Source organism: Hibiscus syriacus, unplaced genomic scaffold (assembly GCF_006381635.1).
Source record: "Hibiscus syriacus cultivar Baekdansim isolate YM2019G1 unplaced genomic scaffold, ASM638163v2 tig00113722_pilon, whole genome shotgun sequence".
Lineage (NCBI taxonomy): Eukaryota > Viridiplantae > Streptophyta > Magnoliopsida > Malvales > Malvaceae > Hibiscus > Hibiscus syriacus.
In genome coordinates this window covers 2,209,110-2,236,352 of record NW_024063469.1, presented here as the reverse complement: position 1 = coordinate 2,236,352, position 27,243 = coordinate 2,209,110, and the positions used below count along the sequence as shown (strand labels likewise).

Genomic DNA, 27,243 nt, shown 5'->3' with positions numbered 1-27,243 from the left:
ACTGAATATTATCCATAAAGTCGGGCTTTTAACCAATTGCTCTAGAGGGACAACTCAAGCTTTATTGTATATATATAATATTATAATCTGGGTATACGGATCTAATTTCTTAAGTTTGTCCAGAAGAACCTGTTATAGTCTATGTGTTTTTGAAAGTCTAGGAATCTCATCTTTAGAGTTCAATTTCCAAACAATTGACCTAAACTAGATTTGCTTACTCGACTATTCCATCTGTGAATATCATTATCATCACTGAACGTCTTAAACAAAAGTATAGTAATGTCATATGCAAAATGATGCCCCAAGTTGTCCGCACCTATGCACATATAAATGCCAAGACTCATGAAGGGAGAAGGCTATATCGGTTCTTGTAAATGGTGTTCGAGTTTTTTGGGGTAAAGTCCTTGTTTTATCAGTTTTTGATCATGTTAACTTGTCAAAGATCTGTAATTCTGAATCATTTACAGAGTGTTTTAATTCAGCTGATATCCAAAGAATTTCAAGTTGTAAATTTGATTCAATACTCAACGAAAATTCATTGAAATATCCTCGTAAAAAGAAATATGTCAAAGTTCAAAAGCATTTTTCAAAAAGAAATATGAGAAAGTTAAAAAAAAAGTCCAAACAGAATGCTGCAAAATGGAATAACTTCTCATTAGGATGCCCATTATTTCCAAAATGTCGAGGATTAGGGCCTTCAACCGCACTTGCTTCCCATATCTTAATTGTTTCACTTTTCATGGCTTCTTATGAAATACCCTCAGACGCACAAATTTCTACTTCGGGAATATCCTTGCCTTCATCGTAAAATTCTCGCTCTTTTCTGTTTGAACGAGTGTTATGTGGATAAGGTGTGTCCAATGCTTGAGGTGGTGTGTCCAATGCTTGAGGTGGTGTATCCAATGTTTGTTCCTTTCGATGAGACATGCTTCTGTTAGTTAATGCGAATGTAAAGAAATGAAAATAAAAAAATGTAAAATATGTTTAAATGCATAATGCATGCAATGTTTGAGGCATTGATCCAAAAAAATGTGTCTGTTATTACAAATAATCTTTATTGGGGACAAAAGTATTACATCTGAAGAGACAAAAAACTTTTTTATAGTATAGATCTCGAACAGCCTCTGACAAGTTGATTCGTCTTCCGTCATTTCTATCACCGGTTGAATACCCTGTCGAGCTATTTCAGCTCATCTGGCTAAGCTGTGCAAGTGACGAACTGCTTGCCCAAAAAAAAGTCTCGAATGACTGCATCTCTGGCTTTCAATCTCTGTTGAGCTTGTTCCTAGCAAAAGTGCCATTGGGGCTCTCTATAGATGAAAACTATCCGAAGCTTGCTTCTTGAATTCGTCAATAATGGTCTCTAGCTTGGCTAGGGTTTCGCCATGTTGTTCTTGTTATTTTTGAAGAGATTCTCTGGGTTGGTAATCTTTTTCTTGTCTTGCCTCTGCAACCTTTGTCATCTCATCCTGGTCCATCCTGAGTATTCTCTGACCATAGCTAGACTTCTGAGTTTTCCATCTTTTGTATTATAACCCCTTTGTCCATTAATGCAGATTATTCAAGTTTAACAAACACGTTTTTGGTGTATCAACACCTCTTTTAAATGATGCGAATGATGAAAACAAAATAAAAGAGAACAAAAATAAAAAATTTAATGAGGTAAATCAAAACAATAATAAAAATAAAAAATCCTACTCCACATGATATATACCCCACATGCTTATTATTCCTACCTGGACATGATCTCTATCCCGCATGCTAATTTCAAACAAATCCTAACCGCATATTTGTCTAGTTCGCATGCTTTGAACAGAAAGTAAAGCAGGAAATAATTCAGACATCCTAGGGTTTGAAATGAGATTTTTGGGTGGGCTCTAATTCCCTTTATTCTCCCGGTTTAGGTCCTAAAAAAGGTACTCGAGTTCTCCTTGCTGGTGCCCCCTTGGGCTTGCGGGACCCTTAGTTCTAAGCCCATTACAAGTTTATGTGGACTAAGTTAAACTCGAGAGGAAACATTCCCTTATGCCTATGCGGTGAATAAATTCACACGAAGACATAAGGTATATGAATCCCGAAGGCTACTTGCTAGGCACGCACGGTGAATAAATTCACACGAAGGGTTCGCTTTCACACCCCCACTTAAATAGGGTTCGGAGCTCGGGTATAGAGTCTGAGATGAAAATTTTCAAAAATCTGAAACCATTGCAAAAAAACGTTAGTACTACTATTTATTTAAAAAAATAATCAAAGATAAATAATTAGAATCGAATAAATAAATTAAAATTAAAATTTACTATTGTTGCATAAAAAGACATCCAAAAATTAATTTTGGCCTGACTCACTTACCTATCCCCAGCAGAGTCGCCAAGCTATCGGAACCGTCTTTCGGTTGGGCCCTGAATTATGCTTCGACTTGAATAATTGGTTAGAGTCGCCACCGATCATTTTAAAACGATATTTAGATAGATCGGACACCATCTTACCTGATTTGCGTTTTACCATAAATATATCGGGTTCTATAGTCGGTTACAGTCAAGGAAGGATTAGCACCCTTGAACTGCACTTTCGGTACAAATTAATTTGTTGGTTGCTTTAATTGCAAAAATTTAAAATTAAAATTAAAATTTAAAAAAAAACGTTCGATTCAAATTGTTTACATTCAATTAGTTGAAAAGCATTCCTAAAGTCGAAAATATTGTTAGATTGAAAAATAAATAAATAAATATGAAAAAAGAAAAAAGAGAAAAAATATTAATATAATAATAATAATAATAATAATAAAATAAAATAGATAACAAAGATAAATAAAAGTTAGTAAAAAATAATAAAATTAAATAAAAATTAAATAAATAGAAAGGACCAAAATGAATGAAGTTGAAAGATGACATGACTAAGCATGTATTAACCCTTAGAAAATCCATGTCAAACTTACACAAACAGATTTAAAGGGAAAACACAATATTTAAAGGGAAAGCATAATATTTAAAGGGAAACACGTCATTTTAGCTTGTGGGTCCCTCATGAAGTGTAACTTTTCAAGCTTAGGACCATCAGGAGCCATGATACAGAAGCATGTATCTCTCCAATTCGCAAACGGAGCAGTGAACAAGTTGAAGTTACTCATGTACCTGAACTTCATGTTCATATCTCTGGCGTAATACGCTTTCTTCTCCTTCACATCGAGCTCGTGAAATCTTCAAACTCCATGTTTCATCTCTTCGAAAACGCTTAAAGGTATCCCATGGTTGACGACCTGAAAAAAAAACCCATGTTTTCGATGCATGCCTGACGTGCTCGACAGTCTCGTTGTACCGCAATGGGTCATCTCCAATGCCTTTTAATCAATGACCGAGATTTTGAATTGGGTTTTCTCGGTAGTCGTCAGACTTTTTTTTGAGTTAGGCGGCACGATGAACATACGAGGGACCTTGGTGATTCCGACATCAACCAGACCTTTGATGCCGACTTTTGAATCGGCGGATGCTTTCAGTTCCTTTTGTCGGTCGTAGTTGGAATCTTCATTGACTTTAGTTTTGCCCGTTACCACCATTTTTCTTCTCTGTTTTGATGTAAATACGCGGTGGAGATTATATGAGAGTATGGAATAAAGTTATAGAGGAATTTAGTTATCAGTCGAGTGGCTAGAAATCAACCACGTTCAGGGATGAAGACAGTAGTGATTGCCACATTTTAAATGATGATAATTAATCGCTTTCACCTACAACCTGGAGATTGGCAAAATGATGATGGGCAACGACATGGGTGAAGTAAGAAAAGGAGAAGAAGATAGAGAGGGAAGTGGATTACAAGAAAGGAAAGTCGTTCCTCTTTTCCCTTTCTCAAGCAAGTAGCCCTTTTTAAATAAAAAAAATACTAAAAGTAGATTTGAAGAAGATAGTGGCGTGTGGAAAAAATGGAGAGTAGTGGAATGGGTAGGTGGGGTAGTGGGCTGTTTGTGGTTGAGATAATGATGGGTGCTTGCAAAATAAAATAAATAATAAATAATAAATATAATAATAATTATTATTATTATTATAATAAATGTATATGTATATATATATATATAATAAAATAAAAATATATAAAAAACAAAATAACTCTGGGCGAAAATGAGTATCTGCAAAGACGTGCTAGAAAAAAAAGTATTTTTTTAATTTGACTTATAAATTTTAGATGGGATATCGTTTTGATCTTACAATTATGATAAAATATCAGTTTGATCCCTGAATTTGACCAAAATCTCTCGTCGTCAATTGTCTTACTCTTTCACCAATATCGTCGCTGGTCACTACCAGTGTCGGCATTGATGACCTTTGGACCCTAAAATTTCCAATTTACTCATTTTTATCTCTTGAATGCTAGTGATGAATATAGAAAAAATTTATTAGCTGGACTAATATAAAGATAATAAAAAATTATCTAAAATAATTCGTATATACTTTTTAATTTAAAAATATAATAACAACTATATATATTTAAATCGAATATAAAAAATATATTCTTTAATTTCAAATTTGAATAATCATTTATATATATGTATAGTTGTTATGGTCATGGTTATGGCCTGTGGGGTTGGCTTACAGGTAAAAAAGCATGAAGTATGGAGAAGAGCAAAAGGCAACTATTGATGGCACGTTTTATTTCTATGGGACTGCCAAATTGATTAGAAAAAGATAGAAACATTTGTAATGTGAAACCAATTGTATAAAAGCGTAATGAGGTTCTGTTTACAGTAGGCGTTATAAACGCACTAAATTTTAGAAAAGTAAACTCCAATTACAAACCAATAATGCTTGCTTGCTTGCTTTTAGATAGTGCGTGCCCAGTGCCTCCCTACAACACCACCTTTTTCCTCAAGATCGTACAATATAATATATGCTTTCTAATTACCCAAAAATTAAAGATTGAATAAAAGCCATTATGGCCTTCAACAACAAACCCAAGAAGTCCCATCTGATTTCATCCCATTCTAATTTCGTCACCGCTCTTCTCTTCATACTTGCCTTCACCGTTCCTCTCCTCTTTATCATCATCCTTCACACCTCTTCGTCCTCCGGTTGCACCCCTTTTGCTCCTAACAAAGTCGCGCCTTGGTCTGGCGACCTTCGGAATGTGCAGTTTGCTTGGAATCGTCTTCCTTTCCCAATTCAATCTCCTCCCGTCGTGCTCAAAATCGCTGTTTTTTCACGGAAATGGCCTACTGGCACCACTCCTGGCGGCATGGAACGTCATGCCTACACCTTGCACGCGGCTCTAGCTCGCCGCGGCCACCGTGTTCATGTGTTTACGTCCCCTATAGTCGATAATAACATAGACCACCGCGATGGCTACCCGAGAATTCGTTGCCATGAAGGTGAAGCTGGTAAGTGGAGATACAACAAAGCTTGGGAGCTCTTCAATGAAGAGAACCGGCGTGAACCGTTCGACGTCGTCCATTCGGAAAGTGTGGCTCTTCCTCATTGGTTGGCTCGTGATCTCAAGAACCTAGCTGTCTCGTGGCACGGTATAGCGCTCGAGAGCTTCCAATCGAGTATCTACCAGGATTTAACTCGGAAGCCTAATGAGCCCATGTCGCCTGCTTTCAATGATAGTTTATACGGGGTTGTTCCGAAAGTACTTAACGAAATTAGATTCTTTCGCAACTATAATCATCATGTTGCGATCAGTGATAGCTGCGGAGAGATGTTGAGAGACGTGTATCAGATCCCGAAGAGACGAGTTCATGTCGTCCTCAACGGCGTCGATGAAACCGGCTTCCGAAACAACTTATCATTAGGCCTTGAGTTCAGGTCCAAAATTGGTGTCCCCATAAATGGTAGTTTGGTGCTCGGAGTGGCTGGAAGATTGGTTAAGGACAAAGGGCATCCTCTTCTTTACGAAGCTTTCTCCAAGCTCGTAAAAAAGCACCCTCTTGTGCACTTGATCGTGGCGGGGAGCGGACCGTGGGAGAACCGATACAAGGAATTAGGTCCTCGTGTACAAGTTTTGGGGTCTATGAGTCCACTGGAGCTGAAGGCGTTCTACAATGCTATCGATATTTTCGTGAACCCGACGCTGAGGCCTCAAGGGTTGGATCTGACGCTGATGGAAGCGATGATGAGCGGAAAAACGGTGATTGCATCGAGATTCCCGAGCATTAAAGGCAGCATTGTCGTTAACGATGAACTCGGTTTCATGTTTGCGCCGAACGTGGAGTCGTTGTTGGAGGCGTTAGAGGAGGCGGTGAGAGAAGGACCAAAGAGGCTAGCAGAAAGGGGAAAAGCGTGTCAGGAATATGCAGGTTCCATGTTCACAGCAAGCAAGATGGCATTGGCATACGAGAGATTGTTTCTTTGTATAAAAAATGAGACATTTTGTGTGTATCCTTAGGATGTGGTATCATGTATCAATGTTTTTACTACTTTGATAAATTTTAGTTTCATTTTCATCTTAACGAAAGATTTTAGAAAATACAATAGCTAGATTGAGGAACAATAGCCTTTCTCTTCTTCTAAAATATGTTTTTTAGGCTTAATATTAAAAATAAGTGTCTAAATTATACCTTGAAAAATGTTTTAGCGTTTAAAGAATTTTTCGTTAAAATTAGGTGTTTAATGTTTTAACCGTTATACTTTTAGGTGCCCGACGTTGATCGTCGTTAGGTGACACGTGTTATATTATGATAATTTTGAAAATTTAATTTAAAAAATTATTTAAAAAAACAACCCAACGACTCGTGTCTTCTCCCATCTCACCCTTCTCCCTTTTCCTTTCTTTTTTCCTTTTCATAGTCGTCGGTTGGTCAACGGCAACCATTACCGCTACCATCATCAACACTAGTGTCGATCCCCGATATTACACATACCATGCCACCAGGCTATCAGCTTAACTCGCATTCTAACTACTACAAAAACCACTCTCTGCTTAGAAGCTTTGGTTGGAGATCTTGATGATGCAGTTTTCTATTCTGGGAATAACCGTACACCAAATATGTTCTCAAAGTTTTCAACCTCACTGACATCTTCCGTGAACCTAGCTGACATTAATTTTGGTCTGTTTTTAATATTTAAAATTTTGATTTCTTTTAAAATCATACTTAAAATTTAATTTTTTTTTATTTTATTTTAATATTTATGCTTAAAATTTAACATTAATTTTTTTTAAATTGAACATTTAGGTACTAAAACAAACCAAAATTTATAGTTAAAGTACTAAACGAGTTAAGTTTTTAACAGTTGATACTAAATTGAAATGAAAACAAAACATTAGATATGATTTTAAAAATTAAAAAGTTTAAACACTAAAATGAACTAACACTGATAATTTAAGTACTAAATGTATGGTTTATCCAATAAAAATTACTCAACCTCACCTCTATTTCCGTCCGCTACTATATTTCCCCTATTATTTTGGGGTGCATCTTCAACATTATACCCAAACATTCTTTCTATGCAGGATCTTGTAGTAAAGGAAGAAAGATTACTTCAAGCCATAAAAGCCATGAATGATGTCAAGGAGATGTCTGGGTGACTTTTATCCTGATATCTCATTCCTTTTATTTTAAAGAAATATCAAAATATCAAAAGTTTACATAAAGTGTGAATAATTACATAAGAGAAATGTTGATGGAACAAAGATGATTTTATGGATCGATGGCGATTCATTCCTTATAATTTAAATGAAGAATCGAAATCGATGATTGATCGATAATGACCGATAATTTGAAGATATTGATCGATGTAGATTAATGATGAGAACTTTGTAATTAAGGAGAAAATAGTCAAAGCCATATTTTTGTCTATTACTAGGTCTATATATTGACGGTGAATCGACCTTTTTTACATAATTGTATCAGACTAAGATGTCAAGCAGCTTGAATCTGGAAATGCGATCTTAAAACGTCATTTGTGGAGTTCAAATCTAAAATGTAAGTCCAATCCAAAAGTGGGCTAGTCCAGTTGGGTTGAAAAGCCCGTATTGTAATATACTGATCTGATCTCCGTTAAAAGCTCTAAACCCTGATCCCATCATTTCTTCGTTGTTGTGATGTCGTCCATTCCTTTCTAGTTTCGTTTCCCTCTTCCCAGTGGACACCTTGCCTGCATTCCGCAGTCAATTGAATTGTCTACCTGCCTAGTCTTTTAGTTTTTGCAAGCCGAGTTAGCTGAGTCGACTCTCGGAAGGGGTGTAAGTAGGTGGGTAAAAAAAATATATATGTTTGTTGTGTGGAAATGGGTATGAGCGTGGCTGCTTATTATCCTCTTGATATCCCATGAACCAATGATCCCGTTCCCATTTTCAATTTAACCATTTTCGTTTGCTTATCTTTTCCCAAAAACATTGTTAGCAATGGATGTGAGGAGACTGGCGGCTGTCACCAAGCCCATCTATATCTCCACCCCAATCACTCGCCCCTTGACCTGCGTAACATCGTCGTCTACCACCCTTTCTCCCGCTGTTCCACAGCTCAATCCTTCGCCTCCACCGCCTGTGAATCCAATCCATTCCTCCTCCCACCCTAATAACCGGAGTTTGCTGGATAGTCTGTCTTCTATTCTCTCTAAGCCATCCCTGGATTCGTCCAGATCCAAACAGCTCATTCCTCTTTTGTCCCCTTCCGATTTTGATCGATTCTTCTTCGATGTTTCCTCCCGTGTTAATCCCAAAACCACTTTGAACTTTTTTTCCCTTGCTTCCCGTTCTTTTAACTTCCGTTTTACGCTTCGGTCCTATTGTGTTTTGATTCTTTTGCTTCTTTCCAATCATTCTTCTGCTGCTAGGTTGCTTTTGATTCGTTTGATTGATGGGAAGCTGCCACTTTTCTCTCCTGACAATCGTACCATTAATCATATTCAGATTGCCAGTGCATTGGCGGATTTGGATACCTCTTTTAAGGGGGTTGCGGGGTTGATTTGTTGCTGCATCTCTATTGCACCCAGTTCAAGAATGTGGGTTTTACTTGCGCTATTGATGTCTTTTTCACACTCGCGGACAAGGGTATTTTTCCTTCTTTCAAGACTTGCAACTTTTTCTTGAATTCTTTGGTTAAGGCTGATGAACTGCAAAAGGCGTGCCAAGTATTTGAAATTTTGTCTCGTTCCATCTCTCTTGATGTCTACTTGTGTACCACCATGATCAATGGATTTTGCAAGGGTGGCAGAATTCAGGACGCCCTCAACCTGTTCTCTACAATGGAAAGCCTGGGTATCTCTCCGAATGTAGTCACCTATAATAATATTGTCCACGGATTATGTAAGAGTGGCAGACTGGATGAGGCATTTCAGATTAAACAGAACATGACGAAACCGGGAGTTGAACCCAGCCTCATTACATATAGTGTTCTTATCAATGGTTTGATTAAATTGGATAAATTTGCGGAAGCCAATTCAGTTTTGAAGGAAATGTCTGATAAGGGCTTTATCCCGAATGAGTTTGTATATAATACATTAATTGCTGGCTACTGCAAAATGGGAAAAATGGATGAGGCACTTAGGATAAAGGATCGCATGCTGTTCAATGGGTTGGAGCCTAATTCTGTAACATTCAATTCGCTTATGCAGGGTTTTTGCAGGATTGGCCAAATGGAGCATGCTGAGAATCTTTTAAGGGAAATGTTAACTAGAGGGTTGTCTATAAGCATTGGCTCATTTAGTTCTGTAATTCAATGGTTATGCTTGAAGTCTAGGTTTGATTCTGCTCTACGTTTTACCAAGGAAATGTTGTTGAGAGGTTTAAGGCCCAATGACGGGCTGATGACTATGTTGGTTGGCGGACTTTGCAAGGAAAAAAAGTATTTCGAGGCTATTGAGCTTTGGTTTAATCTTTCTGAGAAAGGATTTCCTGCTAACATTGTGACCTCAAATGCTTTAATTCATGGTTTATGCGAGGCAGGTCAGATGCAAGAGGTTATCAGGCTTCTAAAGGAGATGTCACAGAGGGGCTTGGCATTGGATAGCGTCTCATACAACACACTCATCTTGAGATGTTGCAAAGAGGGGAGAGTGGAAGAAGGTTTTAGGTTAAAGGAAGAGATGTTTAAGCGGGGAATCCAGCCTGACATTTACACTTACAATTTGCTTATACATGGCATTTCAAATTTGGGGAAAATGGAAGATGCTGTCAAGGTTTGGGATGAAAGCAAAAGACATGGTTTAGTTTCCAATGTTTTTACATATGCAATCTTGATAGATGGATATTGTACAGTTGATCAAATTGAGGAGTGTCAAAATTTGTTGGATGACTTGGTTGCTAACAAAGTGGAGCCCAACATTGTTATTTACAATACACTGATTAATGCTTACTGTAAAAATGGGAATATGATGTTGGCCTTTCAACTTCGTGATGACATGAAAAGCAGGGGCATCCTACCAAATATTGCCACATATTCTTCTTTAATACACGGAATGTGCAAATTGGGTCTTCCTGATGATGCAATACAACTTATTGTGGAAATGAGAGGTTTGGACTTGTTGCCAAATGTCATATGTTATACCGCACTAGTTAGCGGTTATTGTAGGCTAGGTCAGATGGATAAAGCTGCGAGTCTTATTAAAGAAATGTCTTCTTATAACGTACAACCGAATAAAATTACCTATACTGTCATGATCGATGGATACTGCAAATTGGGTAATATGAAAGAAGCCACAAAGCTTCTAACTCAGATGATTAAAAATGGAATTGCACCAGATGTTGTCACTTATAATGCCTTTATGAATGGGTTATGTAAGGAGGGAAGGGTGGATGACTCTTTTAGAGTATGTGATGGTATGAATAGTGAAGGATTAGCATTAGATGATATTACATATACGACTTTGGTCCATGGGTGCTATCATCCGTCAGCATTCTCTAATCAAAAATGAAGTTCTTGAAAGTTGGGAGCATGTTTCTGTATGGTATAGTCTTGCTGTGATATCTTACTAGATCCATGCAATAAAATTATATATGATGTCCTACTCAGGGAGGTTGTTGTTTTACAATGTTTGATCATTTGTATTTTGCATTGTTCTTTATCAGGAAAGCTTGTTGACTACGGGGCAGTAATGATACTTCTCTTTTTAGAATTCTGTACTGGTTGTTAGACATCTGAGGTTCGTTCATTGCTTCATCTTGTTATTCGTAATCTTATTATTACTCTTGCATTTAAGCTTTTTGCCTAACGGTTCTGCTAGGTGTTTTTTTATGCTGTGACTGGATTTCTATCCAATATAATAATTGTACAAATTCTTTACTTATTGACCTTCCTGGCAGGTTGTCAGAAGCAATGGAGTACAAGGCCTTGCTTGGACTTTTAAGGTACTTTCTAGCATCTTTTATATTGCTTTAATATACTTCAGGGTCTGGTTCACTAGTCATGATTTTTCCCTGACATTTTCTTGTTGCGCTTGCTACAAGTTTCTATTGACTAGGCTGGTTTGCAACAAAAGTATTTACTGGGTACCTGACATAGGACAGATTGAGATGTCTCTAGTAGACTTTTTACAGATTAAAATCGGAAAGATGGTTTTCCTTTTGTTTATTCTGAAGTTTAGTCTTAATACTTTATTCTAATACTTTTAAAAGGACAACTCTAGCTATAGTTGTGGTTTAGAGGTCTTAACTATTCATTTAAAGTCACTTGGACTGAATAATCAGAGTTTAGTATTCTTTTGGCTTGCTTAATTTGAGAAGCTTATTTAAAATGTATGTTATGATTTTAACTCTTGAAATTCGAAAGAATTATGCTGACAATCAACACTCCTCATAATTGCGTAATTGTGTGTAATTCATATAATTTGGGGCTTTGAATAAAACTTAATAAACAGTGGCACCCTATCTTTCGGGGTTATCTCCAATGTAGGTGCAGTTATTTTCGAGTCAAGTCTTTGGTATAATATTTTAGTAGTCTCCACTGAGGACAAGTACATTTTTAGGTTCACTTTTTCTCATGCCATTAGAACCTGCCCTAATTGTTGAGGGGAACATCTAGCATGTGTGATAAGAAATAAAATGCCATTATTCCAAATATCACCTGCCCTAGAGCACAATTTACAAATTTGCATATGAAAGTACACTTTATCAGAAAAGTATCTATCAGTTCTTTATATGGTTATTTATTATGGACAAGTATTATGTAGAAACTATTGCACTATTACCTATCAGGATATTTCAAGTTCCAAGCTATGAAAAATCATTTAAAATTGACATACAGAAATGAACAAGAATCCAATATAAGAATCTCTGATGTGGGACCAGAAAATAGAGATAGAGCAAGGGAACGCATTTCTGCAGGTACTGGATTGATCCGAAGATATTCTTCCCTCCATATTTAGATGTAGATTGAGGGCACAGGGCAACAGAGTTGTGGTCTAGTGGGTGCTGTATAAGTCTTAGAATGAGTAGGATACAATATGTTGAGATTGTATATTAATGCATGTATTAATGGATTTTATTAAATAGCTCCTGTCTAAACTCATATGATACTTCATTCCTATGATTTCATTTTGTAAAATAATTCTTAAATTATAAATTGAGAAAGCTTTGTTTCTGTTCAAGAAATGTGAAAAAACAAAGGTTGATTGATAAAAAATTATAAAGTCAAACATTGGACATGATGCCTATCTTGCTCAGGGAGATGTCTTCGAAAGTGCCCCTCCAAATGCCCTTCTTTAATAACATTTAAGAATAATCATTTGTCTTAACAATAATTTTTTTTCCTATTGTTATCCTAACTAAAAGAGGCGTAAAGCTCCTAATTATATCTTTACTGGTATGTAACAAGCATCCATATCTTTTTATCTTGTTGATACCTTTATTTAAATTTTCTTTTCCTAGTTACTAACAGCTGTTCTGATCTTTTGCTTCTCATACCTTTATTTGAGCTTCAGATTCCTGACCGAGTTGTTACATGCAACAGGCTGATGCTGCAGGATGTGCTTGTGCGGGGGATGTGATGACTTTCTTACATGATGAAGATGATACGGGAGAGTAAGGATCTATTTGGACTTTTAATTTTAGTGGGTTTAATTTTGTTAACCAGTTAGTTTTTGCTTCACTTATATTCTGAAAGTGTTGTCTTAAATACGTCCCTTTAAAAACTTCCAGGAACTTCTCCTGGATGAATGGAAGTGCCATGTATCACAATCAAGTTCCTCACTTTCTCCGCATACAACTATGTTGCATATTGTTTGGGCAAGGACCTAGCGCCTTCCTGTTTTGTGTACGGGCAAATTGTGTACCATTCCTTGTTAATCAATAGGCAGAGAAGACCTTATCAGCTAGATTCCTGTTTTCAGTCTTTGGCCAAGGAGGTGGTAGGTCAACCCCTAAACCTTTTTTCTGTTGGGGGTGAGGATTTTGAGGTAGGAATACTGAATTAGATTCTGTCATGTCATGTAAATGTCATAGAAAGAAATTATGATAGCAAGAAAATGTCAAATTTGTGAGATTTTTGAGCTTCAGTGTAATGCTCTCAATTTGGGAACGTATATAAATTTGATTTTGATTTAGTCTCAATGGAAACGTATGTGCATGCACAAAGTTCTGAATGGTGATTTCTTTTGTGCTGTGTTCCACATACTGGGTTTTCGCTTCTCTCATCGCATCATAATTACCTTGCTTCTTTATTTTTAATCCCCTCTACTCCGATGAGATACAGGCTTTGATTTATCGTTGCTTTACGAATAACAGATTCTTGCGAATTTTTATAATAGACTTTGACTTTCATATTTGCTAGTTTTTGCTAATGCCCTGCTAAACGTTATATGTTTATGTTCTACAAGGAGTCTCCCCATGTTATTTCCTTTATTTTGTTTGGAGATATTAAAACATATTTTTTTAAGATGTGATGCACGTAAGGGTTGTAAAACTGAATCCGACTCCAATGCTGCAGCCAGTTGTGGCCACAAGGTCTCTGAAACGACCCACAAACCAGCGCCCCTAGCACTTGACCTCTGGCTCATGTCCTAGCACTTGACTTCTGGCTCATGTGACCCTGTTTTTGATGGCTGTTGAGACCATTCCTAGCACCGGGCTACAGTTTAGCACCTGAAAATCTATGTCCCGATTAGATAACAAAGGCAGGCCCTTCCCGACCTAGAACAAATCTTGGGAGCATCAGTCCATGCTTGTGGTCCAATCAATCAAATCCTGGAGATGAGCTCATTAGTCGCCTTCAATATGACCTTGTGAATATTGTTGGCACTGTCCGATATGGAGCTCTGGTTTATTTCCACATTGCTTGCCTCTTCAGTGGTCACATATAAAGACATTACCAATGTAATTTGACATGGATCTGTGACTCAGTCTACCACGTCCATCAACTAACCAACCCATCTTGCACTTGAAGTGGCTTTCATGAATGCTAGTTGCCATAGTTTTCCAGACATAGGCTGAGAAGGCTTCGATCTTCATCTTTTTGTTACCATCGACATTTCTAATATCTTCAGGAGTGCACTCGACAAAAATGCATCTTTTTGTTACCATCGACATTTCTAATATCTTCAGGAGTGCACTCGACAAAAATGCGATCGAAAGGAAGTTGGTATGTAGGAAAGATGTGTGGTGGAAGGTTCGCCCCGAGATCAAGATCCAATATGTAGAAGAGAGGCATGTTTCAAGTTAGTCGGGGCCAGGAGGAGAGAGTTGCTGAAAGTCTGAAAGCATATGCATCACCTAGAGCATGGTCAAATGTGAAAGTAGTGGACAACCCTCCGCAAGTGTATTACGTTACTTGGACCTGCATGGGAAAAGCAAACTCGTCTATGTCGAGGCAGGGCACGACTGTCCCTTCAAGGATTACTCTGGCTTGTCTGCGGGTCTTCAACAATTCAACCAGCAAAAGGGTAGTAATAACTCAAAGAGTTTTGGCGAGGGAAGTCTTGAGCGACTCAAACAAAGTGTTGCTGTCATTGATCAAATCTCTATTCGATCTGTTGTGACGATATAAGTACAAGTATGTCATGGGAAAACGGCCAGAGAGAATATCGAGGTATGAAAGTGCAAGTTTACGGTGACGTTCTGGTGAGAGAGAATCACTCAGCTTTCAGGATGCACTTTTTTTCTTTCTCAATTTCACTTGCAGTTATCTTTCTTTCGGATTCTGCCCCATCTCTCAGGAACTCGGATCTAATTGTTACAAAGCCCTTATATAGAATTCAACGAAGCATTCGTCGAGTATATGATGATGATGTAATAAAACACATAACATTCATCACTGCTAACAAGAAATCCCACGTTAAGATAAATAGACATTGCATGTGAGCCGTTGGTGCTTATCTATCAATCACTTCTGCAATTTGCAAAGCCGATTCATGAAAATAAAGCAAGTGCTACTCTACTCATTGTTTTACCACATTTCTCTCTTTCCTTTCCTTTCCTATTTTTACAAAGTTGCCCAATCCAACTTACCCCATTCCTCCCTTGAAGATAAAAATAGGCTTTCAATTCCCATAGCACAATTGTACCCAACTTTATGATTACACAACTCCAATTCCACAACCAAATATAATACATCGAACAAACCAAATTCAGTTCACCTGCTAAATGGATTTTCGGGTTTGAGCATTTTTGCCTTTGGTAATTTCAAATTCAACACCTATTGGCAGATGATCACTCGGGTGGCTATAGTTTGGCAACCCACCAGCAACATCAGGCGAATCCAACCTTGCAAGTGGGAGAATGCTGACAGCCTTTAGGCCATCGGACGGAGAAAAGAAAATATAGTCAATTGTATTTTTAAACTTGGGAGTGCAGGTCGTAAACGGCGGTTCTCTCTAGCAGAAGCATAAACGCTGCACAAGGGAAGGGGACATTCTTCCAAACGTCTATCTGATGATGCTGACAAAGTGTTACCAGAAATAAGATACCGATAAACCTGCAAAACATAACTAACAACATTCAGAATGTTGCAGAAATAACAGAAAAACAAGCTGTTGGTAACCACTCAAAGCCATACCTCATCTCCAGGAGTTGAGTTGAAGTCACCACACAAAACTACTGAAGGAGTACATTTGAATCTGCCTGACACACTCACACAAGTGTTTTAAACTGAGCTAAGCGTGCTGAAAGACTTGTGACAGGCAGATTCAAATGGAAAGCGTAATAGTTTTTGGCCTTTGAGCCTCTCTTCTTTCTTCTTTTCGTTCTGGTTTCTGCAGAAATCTTCTTCTTCTTCGTATCTCAGTTTCTAAAATATTTATTTCTTTGTAATTCCATCAATTGCCCAGTCTTTTTCCATATTTTCTACGTTGACCCCTTCAAGTTGTTGTTAGTCAATTTCTCCTTCACATCCATTTTCCCTCGTTCATTCATTTTTCTGTATATTATTTTATTTCTTTCTAGGTAAAAAGACACCGAGGTCTCTGAATTTAAAAAAAAATAATCAATGTGACACTAATCCTAATTTTTTATATTATTGTAGCCCTTCAACTCGAAAAAAGAATTCAATGTAATTTTTTTATCAATATTTTTCGTTGGTGACTAATAGTTTCGTTAATTACTGTCGTTATAAATTAAATAAATTACACCATTCATTACTCAACTATTTTCTTCTCTTCCATTTTAATCACTAAACTTTACTCATCATCTATTGAACTGATCTTCTCTGTCGACAATAATGACACTATTTCCGATGAATTTGAAGTAATCATATGGAATATCTTCGTTGAACCTGCATTAACAGTAACCATCAAAACTGTCTTTCAAAATGACAAACTCAATGTCAAGGGAAGTTCAAAATCATCTTACCTTGATAAACATATTTTCTGTGACGGTTACAGGTGTCAAACATTTTCAAAACTTCATTTTAGATTCCGAAGTTTTCTCTAATAGAACATGTAGTTCTTCTATAGCCTTAGAAACACTTTGTTCATCACTTTGATTTCTGGGTTCATTTAAATCAGTGGTGTTTTCCAGCCTGAGTTGATGAATTCATTATTCAATATTATGTTTATGTTTCTTCCTTTCTCTTTTGTTGTTGCTTTTCGATTATGCTTATAAGATTGTATTACCAACGTTATTTTTGGATAATGATAGTACCGTATTTTATAAAAAATATTTTTGTAATATATATATATATATATATATATATATATATATATTATACAAAATATATTTTTTTGAATTGGGTACAAAATATTTTTTTATCTATATAGTAAACAATGACAAAAAAATAGGGTAAAATACACAATCATCCCCAGACTATATGTTGATTTTTTGTTGATTCCCTCGACTATTAAAAGTTATAAAATGATTTATCAACTATAATTCATTGCTTTTTTGAGTCCATCGACTATAAAAAAAATGGTAATCCGACTATTCATGTTCCAAATTTATCCCTTTTCGTTAAAAATTGACAGTGGTTTGAGTTGAACATTAACTTGCTAATTGTGATATGATAAAGTCTGATTCTAAAGTCTCAAACGACTATCATATTCCAGTCATCATGTTAATGTTCAACTCAGTCGATCGTCAAATTTTTAACGAAAAAGTACGAGTTTAGAACATATAAATAGTTGGATGATCATTTTGTGACTTTTAATAGTTAATGGATTAAATAAAGCAATGCCTATAATCAGCTGACCATTTTATAATTTTTAACAGTCGAGGAACTTAACAAAGTAATATTATACAATCAAGGGACTATTTATGTAGTTTACCCTAATAAATAATATGCTTACGTTTTGGTTATGTTGTGCAATGGCCGCAATCCGCGGAGGTCTTTGTCGGAGGATTTAAGGTTTTACCAATCCTAGTAAGTATTAACAAAGACAAATTTATTGTATTAGCAAAGACGACAACAAAAAAACAGTGTTTCTTACAAGAAATTCAGACAGCATAAAGGAGCAAACCACCCTCAGGATCAGGCTGTCCTCTGCGGCATTTTGAACATGTATTTTTAATGAATCAGATCTGATCATACAGCTAATCGCTGGACTTTGCTGACAAAAACGATGGTTCCGAGAGAACGCGAGCTCTCTGGTACGTGTTCTTGTGACTTGATGCATCTTTGGGAATGAGTGGTTCCGAGGACCGTACAACCTGAGGCATTATAGCCGTAGCCGAGTTTCTTTCTCTGTAGGATGCCCAAGTGACGATATATAGACCGGCGATTATTAGAAATCCTCCGATAACACTGTTTATCACGCATGAAACACAATCAAATGCAGTGAATATAGATGCTTAAGCACTGGTTTTGTACTAGATGAGAGGGATAGGTTCTAATTTGTAGCCGAAGAGACGGAAACAAAACCTTCCCAAATAAATCGGACTTCCAAGGAAAATCCTCGATAGAAAAGCAGATGCCGCAGGTTGAAGTGGATTATAGAGAGCGACTAAAGCCGGCCCCAGGATTTTATTCGACCATGTCAGGAGTCCGTAGGTAAGAGCCGATGCTGCAACTCCCTGCCAAAGCCAAACATCCACACATATCAGATAATTTTTTCATACTTCCACAGCCTTGGTTATGTTTCATGATAACACTAGCAGATCGAGCATGGAGCAAAGAGGTTTAAAAACCATGCATGGATATCAGATAACATTTCCGACTCAGATAAAGCCACGACTCTGATACCGGCTAATCTGAGATCCTATAAAATAAAGAAGAAACTTACAGCATACACGACGGCAAGAAGCTCGGACTGTGTCAGATGCCAGTCTGTTGACTCATTGGTGACTAGAAATGATGTGATTACCATCAATATAGCACCGAACGAATAGGAAAGCGCGGTCACGGAAATGTTGGCGGGATACTTGGCTAAAACTGGAGCCTGGAATTGTTAGAAGAAGTGAAATTTCAGATACGCCAAGTATTACAAAAAGCAAAAGTTGTGTGCTGTACAAGCAAAGATAGCCGGAAAGCTCCATGGATGGTTACTCCAGGAAATGATTAAAACAAGAATGACATAGAATTGCAGTGGACCTATGGGCATTCGATATGCTGAAATTGAAACAAATCCGGTTGTATGATCATAGCTAAAAAGTAGCTTCATAAACATTGGCTGTAGGCAAGATGATCTGATTATATAATCTCAAAGCCTCTTAGCGGAAAGGGATCGGATTGCTAAAATTCTAACAAGCCATATATCAAACCGTTCAGGGAACAAGGGCAGCATATCAAACCTCGAATCATGTTCAAGATCACACAGGCTGTTCCCTCTTTATTTACTTGAAGCAATTTTTTCTCGATCCTACGACATTGAATCTACTACAAGCAAAGAACATGATTTACAGGAAAGCAAGACTTGCTCTGATTCATCCGAAAATCAATGACATTGCATACCTGAAAGGCCAGGAAAGCAGCCATGCACATACAGTTCCCTATCAAGCATAGAACTCCAATATGCCAATGATCGAGTCCGAACTCGAGAATACTAGACATAAGCCATCCGGCAGGCTCTGGTCGACCCCTGGAAATTAGGTCATTTTGGGCAACAAGGTCTGCATTTGGCTGTCCAAGCAAAGCCGGACCACGAAACAGAACCATTAATATTGCACCAGAAACACAGATTAGGGTACCTCCAACCTTTGCTTGACCTTCAGTTTTGAGAAAATTCACTCTTTCTGTACTGCGCGAAGAATTTCATACAAATTATGGCATAAAGTAACAGACATATAGAAATTAAACAGAATCAAATAAAATTTAGGGGGGAAAAGAAGAAAAGCAGATAAAGTTGTGAATGTACCCCATGATTAGAGCCAAGAGAAAGGTAAAGACTGGAATTGAAGGTTGTATGGCAGCAGCATAAGTTGGATTTGTGTAGCTCAGACCAATGAGGAATAAAAGCTGGTTCCCAAATATCCTATTCCAATCAAACAAAACCGGATATGTTGCTGGCTAAGACCAAATTTTATCAGGCACAATGATATTCAATGTATAACATATTTACATACATGATGGGTCGAGGGGACTAACGAGGACGGTCACCCAAAATTTAAAACTTTCTATAATTTTATAAATTTGGTCACTTAACGTAGTCCACCCAGATTTCAGATGAACTAGTATTGGTTTAGAGAAGTGAGACTCACCCAGTTAAGCCAAGGAAGAAGAATGAGAGGAGGAGGCGTTTAGTCATAGGAGGTCGAATCCTTCTGCAGGAAAGTGAACAAACATGGTTCAAAGTTTAGCTGTGGATTGCAAAATTTATCAAACTTTGATTCAAAATTGATGCCAAAGAGATGGAAGGAAAAAAAGGTCGTACTTTTCACGGACATAGGCGACGGGGGCAAGAATGGAGAGAGCAAGCAGATCACGGAAGACGCAGAAAACAAGCTGGTTGACACCGACATTGAGGGCTACTTTGGTAATTACATGATAGCCTCCATTGATGAGTTGAACCAAAGCCATGGAGGCATTAGCTTTCCATGCTTCCTTCTCAAACCCTCCGTTCACTCCCGCCATGTCCTTCCTTCTCACTCCAACCAGACGGCAGGGAATTGCAGCAAGGGGGAAAATTTTTAAAAAAAATGAGAAGTCTTTTTGGTGATTTGGATTATGAGAGTGGGGAAACTGAATTTTACAACCTCAGAGAATTGAATGGGTTTCTGGTTCGTGTTAGGTGACAAAACAAAAGGGTGTCTTCAAAGGAACCAAAAAGCGGTTGTTGGATAACAACTGCATGCTGCCCTTGGAGCTTCGTTTGCTGCTTCTGTCTTCATTTTTTGTCTATTCCCTTTGAGTTTCGTTGGGTCTTTGGTTTTCGGAATTTTGCAAAATTGAAGGGGTATTACTCTAAAAATAAACAAGGGCAAACTATTCATATGATCATTTAACTATTGTCACTTGTTATTTGAACTATCAATTTTAAACTTTTATCAATCAAATCACCTAACTATTTAATTATGTCAATCAAATCACCTAACTATTTAATTATGTCAATCAAATCACTAACCAAATTGTTCTTTCCTAATCATTTTAATAAATAATTAAATTTTTTTTTACAAAATCCCTAAAAAATTATTTTGATTCGACAAAGAATTACTCGATAAGCCAATGCTGATTGTTTCGATGGATGACTAATCAACACACTTTACACCTACTTCTAAAAATCTTTAAAAAAATAAAATAAAGTCTTAATATTTTTAGGTAAACTACACGTTTAATATTCAATTATCCGTTTTGTTTCATTTTGATTATCTAATTATTATTTTTTTAAAGTCATATCTTACTTTAAGTTTTGATTTCATTTTAATTATTCATTTTTTAAAAAATAACAGAACTACTGACGTGATACTTTTTAAAAAAAATCAATAATGACATGTCATTATTTTATGGTGACGTGTTTAGCATCACCGTTAACTTTTTAATAATGGATGACCAACATGAAACAAAAATGTTATGTAAGGTATGGTTTTAAAACAAAACATAGTTGGATATCCAAAACAAAAAAAAGTGAGAGTTGAGATGTTAAACGTGTAGTTTACCTTATTTTTTTCACTTTGCATCTTAGTTATATTTTTTCATCCTACACGTTACGGGCTGAAGTCGTGAGGTATTAATTAGGGACAAAGTTTAAAAAGTTGGTTTGTGATCAAGATAAAAATAAAAGAAGTTACAAGGTCAAAGTAAATTTGGTTTTTAATAACTTAAATTAAGTTTTGAGTTGGTAGGAGGAGTAAATATATAATTTTTCATTAACTAGAGGGCTAATAAAGACTAAATTGGACTAATTAATTTTTGAAAGACTTGTTATAATTTTGTCATTCACCAAAGACCCCTACTTGTCTCACTTGGGTAAACAAAGCTTGTATGTTGAATTAACAATCGTTGGGGTGGTTTCGTTAATAAAATATAAGATTATATTTGAGAATAATATTATCGGAATATTGTATTAATTTATTGGCAATGTTATATTATTTTGTTTGGTTTGTTTGACAGGAACGTAAGAATATAGTATTTGGTTGAGGGAATATAAGATTATTAGAATATATATTTTACGAAATTGTCCTTGTGATGTATCTTTTAATAAATGTAATTCTTAATATTAAAATAAAAATATTTATATAAAAAATTATAGAAAATTTTTTTTATTATTATTTCTAATCTCTATATTATATTTATAAAATTTTAATTCATAGAATTTATATATTTTCTTTTATAAAATTTTAAAAAATAAATGAGTACAATAAAAGATGTATATCATATATTTATTTTTTAATACATAATGAAAATGTTTCCCATCCTGCTGGTGATCGAGTATAAATCCGAACTTTAAATTGTTGAGACCATGTTGTATTTATCATCAATATAATATAATTTATTAAGTCATAAATATTAATTATGAGAGAATAAAAACAAAGTAAATGATTTATTACAAAGTTTAAAAGAATAAAAGAAATGATAATTTTAAAATTATTTATTTATTTTAGGGGTATTTTTGTCTAAAATCATAGAAATTGTTAAATTCCTAAGGCAGATGAGGGAATAAGATTCCCAGGAATCCAAGCAAAAAAAATTATTGTTAATGCTCTATTACCCCTTAAAGGGAATTCTTTTAAATTAAATATGAGTATATGATTCTGAAAAATATTATTACTCTCGGTAATACTCTTTTCCTTGATCCAAATACTCTCTTAACTTCCGTAAATAAAGTAATGCATCCTTTCTCATCCACATTAGTTTTCTTTTTTTTTTGTCCATTCCCATATGACAATAATATGAGAAATTATATGAAATGACAGAGTAATATAAGGCCGTCTAACCATCGTCAATTGACACCGACCACCTTCTAGCGGCGTCGAAAAAAGGGAAACTATACGTTACCGACGCATCTCAACCTCTTCATTTTAGATCCAATGTCAATTTTTCTTAAAAACGATTCGATAGCCGTAGATCTACAAATATTTACTTTCGTTTTTTTTAAGTTTCAATGCCGATGAGAGAACCATTGAGGCCTTCGAAGACAAGGGAAGTTCTCCTTTCTCTCTTTCCTATTATTCTTTTTCTTCGAATCTCTTTTTTCTCTCTCTATATTTTTTGAATCATCCCTCGAAAATGGTCTTCCTTCCTTTGTTTTTCTCTCTTGCATTGAGAATTGAGGGAATGATGTAATGCTGAAACTTTCGCACTAGAATACGCACCAAACAACCGACACATCGCCTGCCAAATAGCTGAAGATGTAGTCACCCAATCAAATGAGGAAGAACATCATGAGAAACGGCGGATAAAATCCAGGACGCAAGAAGCTTATCCTATTGATGTTAAACAAAATAAAGCGAATTTTCAACAATAACCATCAACGATTAACAAAACTTGATGTTTCCAAAGAATAAACGAATTTTTGCGAAAAGCTTAGCAGTGTCAAGCTTAGGTAAATGTTGAACAACAGTTCGAGACAAAGAAGAACTCCCTAAACCACCATTCGCACCACTAATCACCGGAGAGGACTGACTAACGTCAAGAAGAGGTGGACCAACAGCCATGGCAAGCAACGATGATTGTGTCGGAAAAGAAACAAACTCACACAGCCCTAACATATCAAAAAGCGACTGATACCATCTTAAGAATACATAAGAGATGCGACACTCTCTATTTTATTGATAAAGCCCGTAATATCCTCAAGAGGTCCAAGTAGATTTATATAGAGGGAAGGGCACAACTAAGGTGGGGAACGAAACACAAGCATATAATCGGGTAGATTTGACCCAGAACCGGCCCATCGTACACATGCTTGGTCGCACATACAACCTCGTATCTAATCCATCCACCCACTGGAAAGTGTTCGGCCTTTTCAGAAGATATATATATATCTAAGAGAAAATAACTTCAGTGACCGAAAATGTTTTATAATATACGATTTTAACTAACTTTTTTTGGATTTGCAAAAATAACAAATGAATTCGCAACTCGAATTTGGAATTCGCAACACAGAAGTAGAATTCGCAACTCGAACATGAAAATTTTTGCAACGCGAATTTCATTTTTCGCAACTCGAATTCGCAAATTTCGCAACTCTAATTCGCCAATTTCGCAACTCAATTACCGATATATGTAAATATGGTAAAAAAATCCGGTAAAAAAACCGAATTCGCCAATTTGAAAACTGAGTTGCGAATTTGACAAATTCATGTTGTGAATTTGACCAATTTCGCAACTCAATTACCGATATAGGTAAACACGATAGAAAAATTTAATAAAAAATTCAAATTCGCCAATTTAAAAACTAAGTTTCAAATTTGACAAATTCGTGTTGCAAAATATAAAATCTTGTCTCTTAAAGAAAAAATCGTTTCGACGGTTCGTTTGTTTAATTAAAGTTAAACGAACGAACATAGACATACCCTCGTTCATGTTTATTCAATTCATTTACATGCATAGGTTTAGCTGAGTGATTCATACGTGGACTTAGCAACTGAGATTTTTCTTTAAGAGTCGAGATTTTACATTTCACAACACGAATTTGCCAAAATCATAATTCAGTTTTCAAATTGACGAATTCGGATTTTTTTTCGAATTTTTTTACTATATTTTCCTATATCGATAATTGAGTTACGAAATTGACGAAATTCGCGTTGCGAAAATTTTCATGTTCGAGTTACGAATTCTACTTTTGTGTTACGAATTTCAAATTCGAGTTGCGGATTCAGAAATTATGTTGCGAAATTGAATTTCGAGTTGTCAATCCGAATTCGAATTACGAATTCATTAGTTAATTTTATAAATCCAAAAAAAATTTGATTAAAATCGACATTTTCGGAAGTTTTTTTCTCTTTCACCGTCGGCCAGCGAGTTAATCGTCAGATCACCCACCGATCTTAACGATGACCTTGTCCGAAGAAGAAGATGAGCTATTGACGAACTTCCTCGAATCCGAACTCTCCGATGAGGTAGGCTTCCCAACCCCCATTTTTTTCTTTACCGATAATAACTGTATACTCCTCTCATGAAATTGAATTGATTCCGATTTTAGGAGGAGCCTGAAGCCAAGCGATTGCGCATTGTAAAGGAATACGAGGAAAAAGAAAGCGAAGACGATGGGGCTTCTTCGAAAATGAACCCGAACCCGGGCCAAGTGAAGAACAATAATAATAGGAGTGTTCCTAGGGGAATTGAGAGTGGTACTTTCAGCAAGATTCCACCCGAGTTGTTTACTCACATCCTCAAATTTCTCTCGTCCGAGGTCGTTTTTTGTACTGTGTAAATTTTCGTCTTCTCTATTAAAAAAAGATTCAGTTTTCTTATCGTGTTTGTTATGTGCGAACTTACAGGATCTTGTTTCGTGCTCGCTGGTGTGCAGTTTCCTGAATTATGCGGCATCTGATGAATCCTTATGGCGCCGCCTGTGAGTGTTTTACTGCATTTGATTTCTGATGTTCCAACTTCGAAGTTTCCTTCTAGATTTTAAATTTTGTTGATTGTTTGTAGTTTGTACTCCTTGGCCTAGGCATAATTAAAGTCTTCCTGTGTAAGATAAATAGAATTGGAGTGACCGAAGGCTCATTTCCACTTCCTTTCAGTGTCTAACATATGTCTAGGTTACAAATTCATTGACTTGTTTTAATGAATTTTGCATTGACTTGTTTTAGTTAATTTTTACATAGATTTAGGACTGTTGTATGAGTGAAATAACGGTTAAATCTATGTAAAACTAAAAAAAAATTAGATTGTGTAAGTGAATCCTAGATATTGTAAAGGACTAAAGGTGTGCTTTTTTCACACTTGTGGTTATCTATATGTATCTATAACCCATATCAACCCTTTCATTTAGTAAATCCTTGCTTTGGTACTTGAAACAAAATGTTTGAACTTATCCAGATATTGTATGCGATGGGGTTTGCTGCCTCCAACAAAAATGAGGGAATGTCCTTGGAAGAAGCTTTAATTCAGGTACTTTTGGTTTATGTTTCTAGAGATTCTTTATGTAACCTCTCGTAACAAAATGTTTTAGATTCTTTCATGTGTAGCAGCTATTTGTATTGTATTGGAATTTGAGTATTCTTTATAGTATCGGCTTTAAGCATAGCATTCTTTACTGAGATTTTCTATCTGTGCACTTGTTGCTGTTAACTTCTTCTTTTCCCTTTAACATTTTCAACTTTATGGTAACAGTTGTTTTTTCTTCTCAGCGTGATGAAAAGGACATGATTGAACTTTTTAGGAACTGTCCATCTGAATTTAAAGAGTACCACATTCAAATGCAAGCAGCTAAAAGAGGCCAAACACCTTCTCCTTCTCTGGTAACAAGGTTTTACTTATTTTGATCCATTAAAAGAGGAAAAGATGTTTCGTTTTTTTCTTATGCACTGATGATATTGTACAGATAGCTTGTCATGGAGTCCTTACGTCAAAAAAAATGTGTTTTTGAGTAACGAAGGTTCCATTTTCTCATGTATGTCAAAAGCTATATATGCCATGGTGTGTTAAGAGAATCAAATTGTTGTGCTAAATAAATATTATGATAAATGTTTCTCAAAAGCCGTCTCCATTTCTGCTGAAGGAATTTTTCATTTTGAATGCAATGACTAGCTCGAATAGAAAGGTGCTTGTTTGTGTCATGTTTCCTTGACAGACTGAAAGATCAAGTATTGTTCATTCTTTAGAGGCATCCATGAAGATGCTTAATTCAGTTTTCCTCGTGAACCAGAACTGAAATGTTTTTTTTTTTTGCTGTTTTCTTCTGTGTTTGTGTGTGAAGGTGAAGGATGACTCAATAATTCTTGACAAGACGGTTGCTGATCAAGTATCTATGTGGAAGAGTAGTCGAGGCCTGACTGATAAGGTTGTCAATGACCGTGCTTGTTCTGGAGAAACCTGTACCTACAACCAAATCGGGGATGCATTTGTTTGTGAGAAGACTGGGCAGGTTCATGGTAGGAAACGTTTTCATTTGTTGCCAAATTATCACACGACTTCAATTTATGGTTTTTATTTGTGTTCGTTCTTGTCTCAGTATGTGATGATACTTGTCGAAAGTCATTTTGGATCCCAACAATGAGCTTTTGGTCTGCACAATTTCAGGCCACTGTTTTGATAGGTTATTGTCTCCACTTTTCTTTTAGGAGGGTATTAGTAAATGTCTTGGTTTGACATTGACACGTGGATGTTTTAAGCTTTGTTTGATCGATTCTATAGTTGTATGAGATCGATAAGTAGGTTATAATGTGTTACTTGATATCATGTTAAAACTCACATTCCCGGATGCTGTCGTTTATAGGCACATGAAAACATGGATGATGGATCAATCCGGAGATAGAAACGCGACGAATGATTTTGTCAGCCTTAAAATAATAGTTAATGATTCAAAGCAACAGCTAGGCTTCAAAGGTTACATGGAACTTGAAAAGTAACCC

The 27,243-nt window shown here is 36.2% G+C and overlaps 3 protein-coding genes and 2 pseudogenes across 3 annotated transcripts; 3 read left to right on the top strand and 2 right to left on the bottom strand.

Moving 5' to 3' along the window:
* The first annotated feature begins 4,908 nt into the window (after positions 1-4,908).
* On the top strand, positions 4,909-6,396 carry LOC120187082. The gene has a single exon (XM_039190877.1). The coding sequence runs from the start codon at positions 4,924-4,926 to the stop codon at positions 6,370-6,372; it is 1,449 nt and encodes a 482-aa protein (XP_039046808.1). The 5' UTR covers positions 4,909-4,923; the 3' UTR covers positions 6,373-6,396.
* Positions 6,397-8,038: 1,642 nt separating this feature from the next.
* LOC120187043 (pentatricopeptide repeat-containing protein At4g19440, chloroplastic-like) lies at positions 8,039-13,509 on the top strand. Its single transcript, XM_039190836.1, is given in 6 exon segments — positions 8,039-8,881; positions 8,884-10,874; positions 10,996-11,069; positions 11,230-11,274; positions 12,875-12,945; positions 13,063-13,509. Coding segments are annotated over 2 exon segments (2,508 nt in total). The 5' UTR covers positions 8,039-8,331; the 3' UTR covers positions 10,842-10,874; positions 10,996-11,069; positions 11,230-11,274; positions 12,875-12,945; positions 13,063-13,509.
* A 266-nt stretch (positions 13,510-13,775) lies between these two features.
* On the bottom strand, positions 13,776-15,409 carry LOC120187148 (annotated as a pseudogene).
* Positions 15,410-17,826: 2,417 nt separating this feature from the next.
* LOC120187044 (WAT1-related protein At4g19185-like) lies at positions 17,827-20,639 on the bottom strand. The gene is made up of 7 exons (XM_039190837.1): positions 20,157-20,639; positions 19,984-20,046; positions 19,641-19,757; positions 19,238-19,523; positions 18,570-18,725; positions 18,209-18,360; positions 17,827-18,091 (listed from the first exon to the last, which is right to left on the bottom strand). The coding sequence occupies exons 1-7, from the start codon at positions 20,354-20,356 to the stop codon at positions 17,881-17,883; spliced, it is 1,185 nt and encodes a 394-aa protein (XP_039046768.1). The 5' UTR covers positions 20,357-20,639; the 3' UTR covers positions 17,827-17,880.
* A 3,028-nt stretch (positions 20,640-23,667) lies between these two features.
* Positions 23,668-26,952, top strand: LOC120187147 (annotated as a pseudogene).
* Positions 26,953-27,243: the final 291 nt, after the last annotated feature.

Bases quoted from the DNA above. Each gene is read 5' to 3' on its own strand.
- LOC120187082 (XM_039190877.1), top strand. From the start codon at position 4,924: ATGGCCTTCAACAACAAACCCAAGAAGTCCCATCTGATTTCATCCCAT.
- LOC120187044 (XM_039190837.1), bottom strand. From the start codon at position 20,356: ATGGCGGGAGTGAACGGAGGGTTTGAGAAGGAAGCATGGAAAGCTAAT. The intron at 18,726-19,237 runs GTATGCAATGTC...TAACAATTCCAG, and splicing joins CTGCTTTCCTGGCCTTTCAG to GCTCCAGTTTTAGCCAAGTA. The intron at 18,361-18,569 runs GTAAGTTTCTTC...TGGCTTTGGCAG, and splicing joins TTCTTGCCGTCGTGTATGCT to GGAGTTGCAGCATCGGCTCT.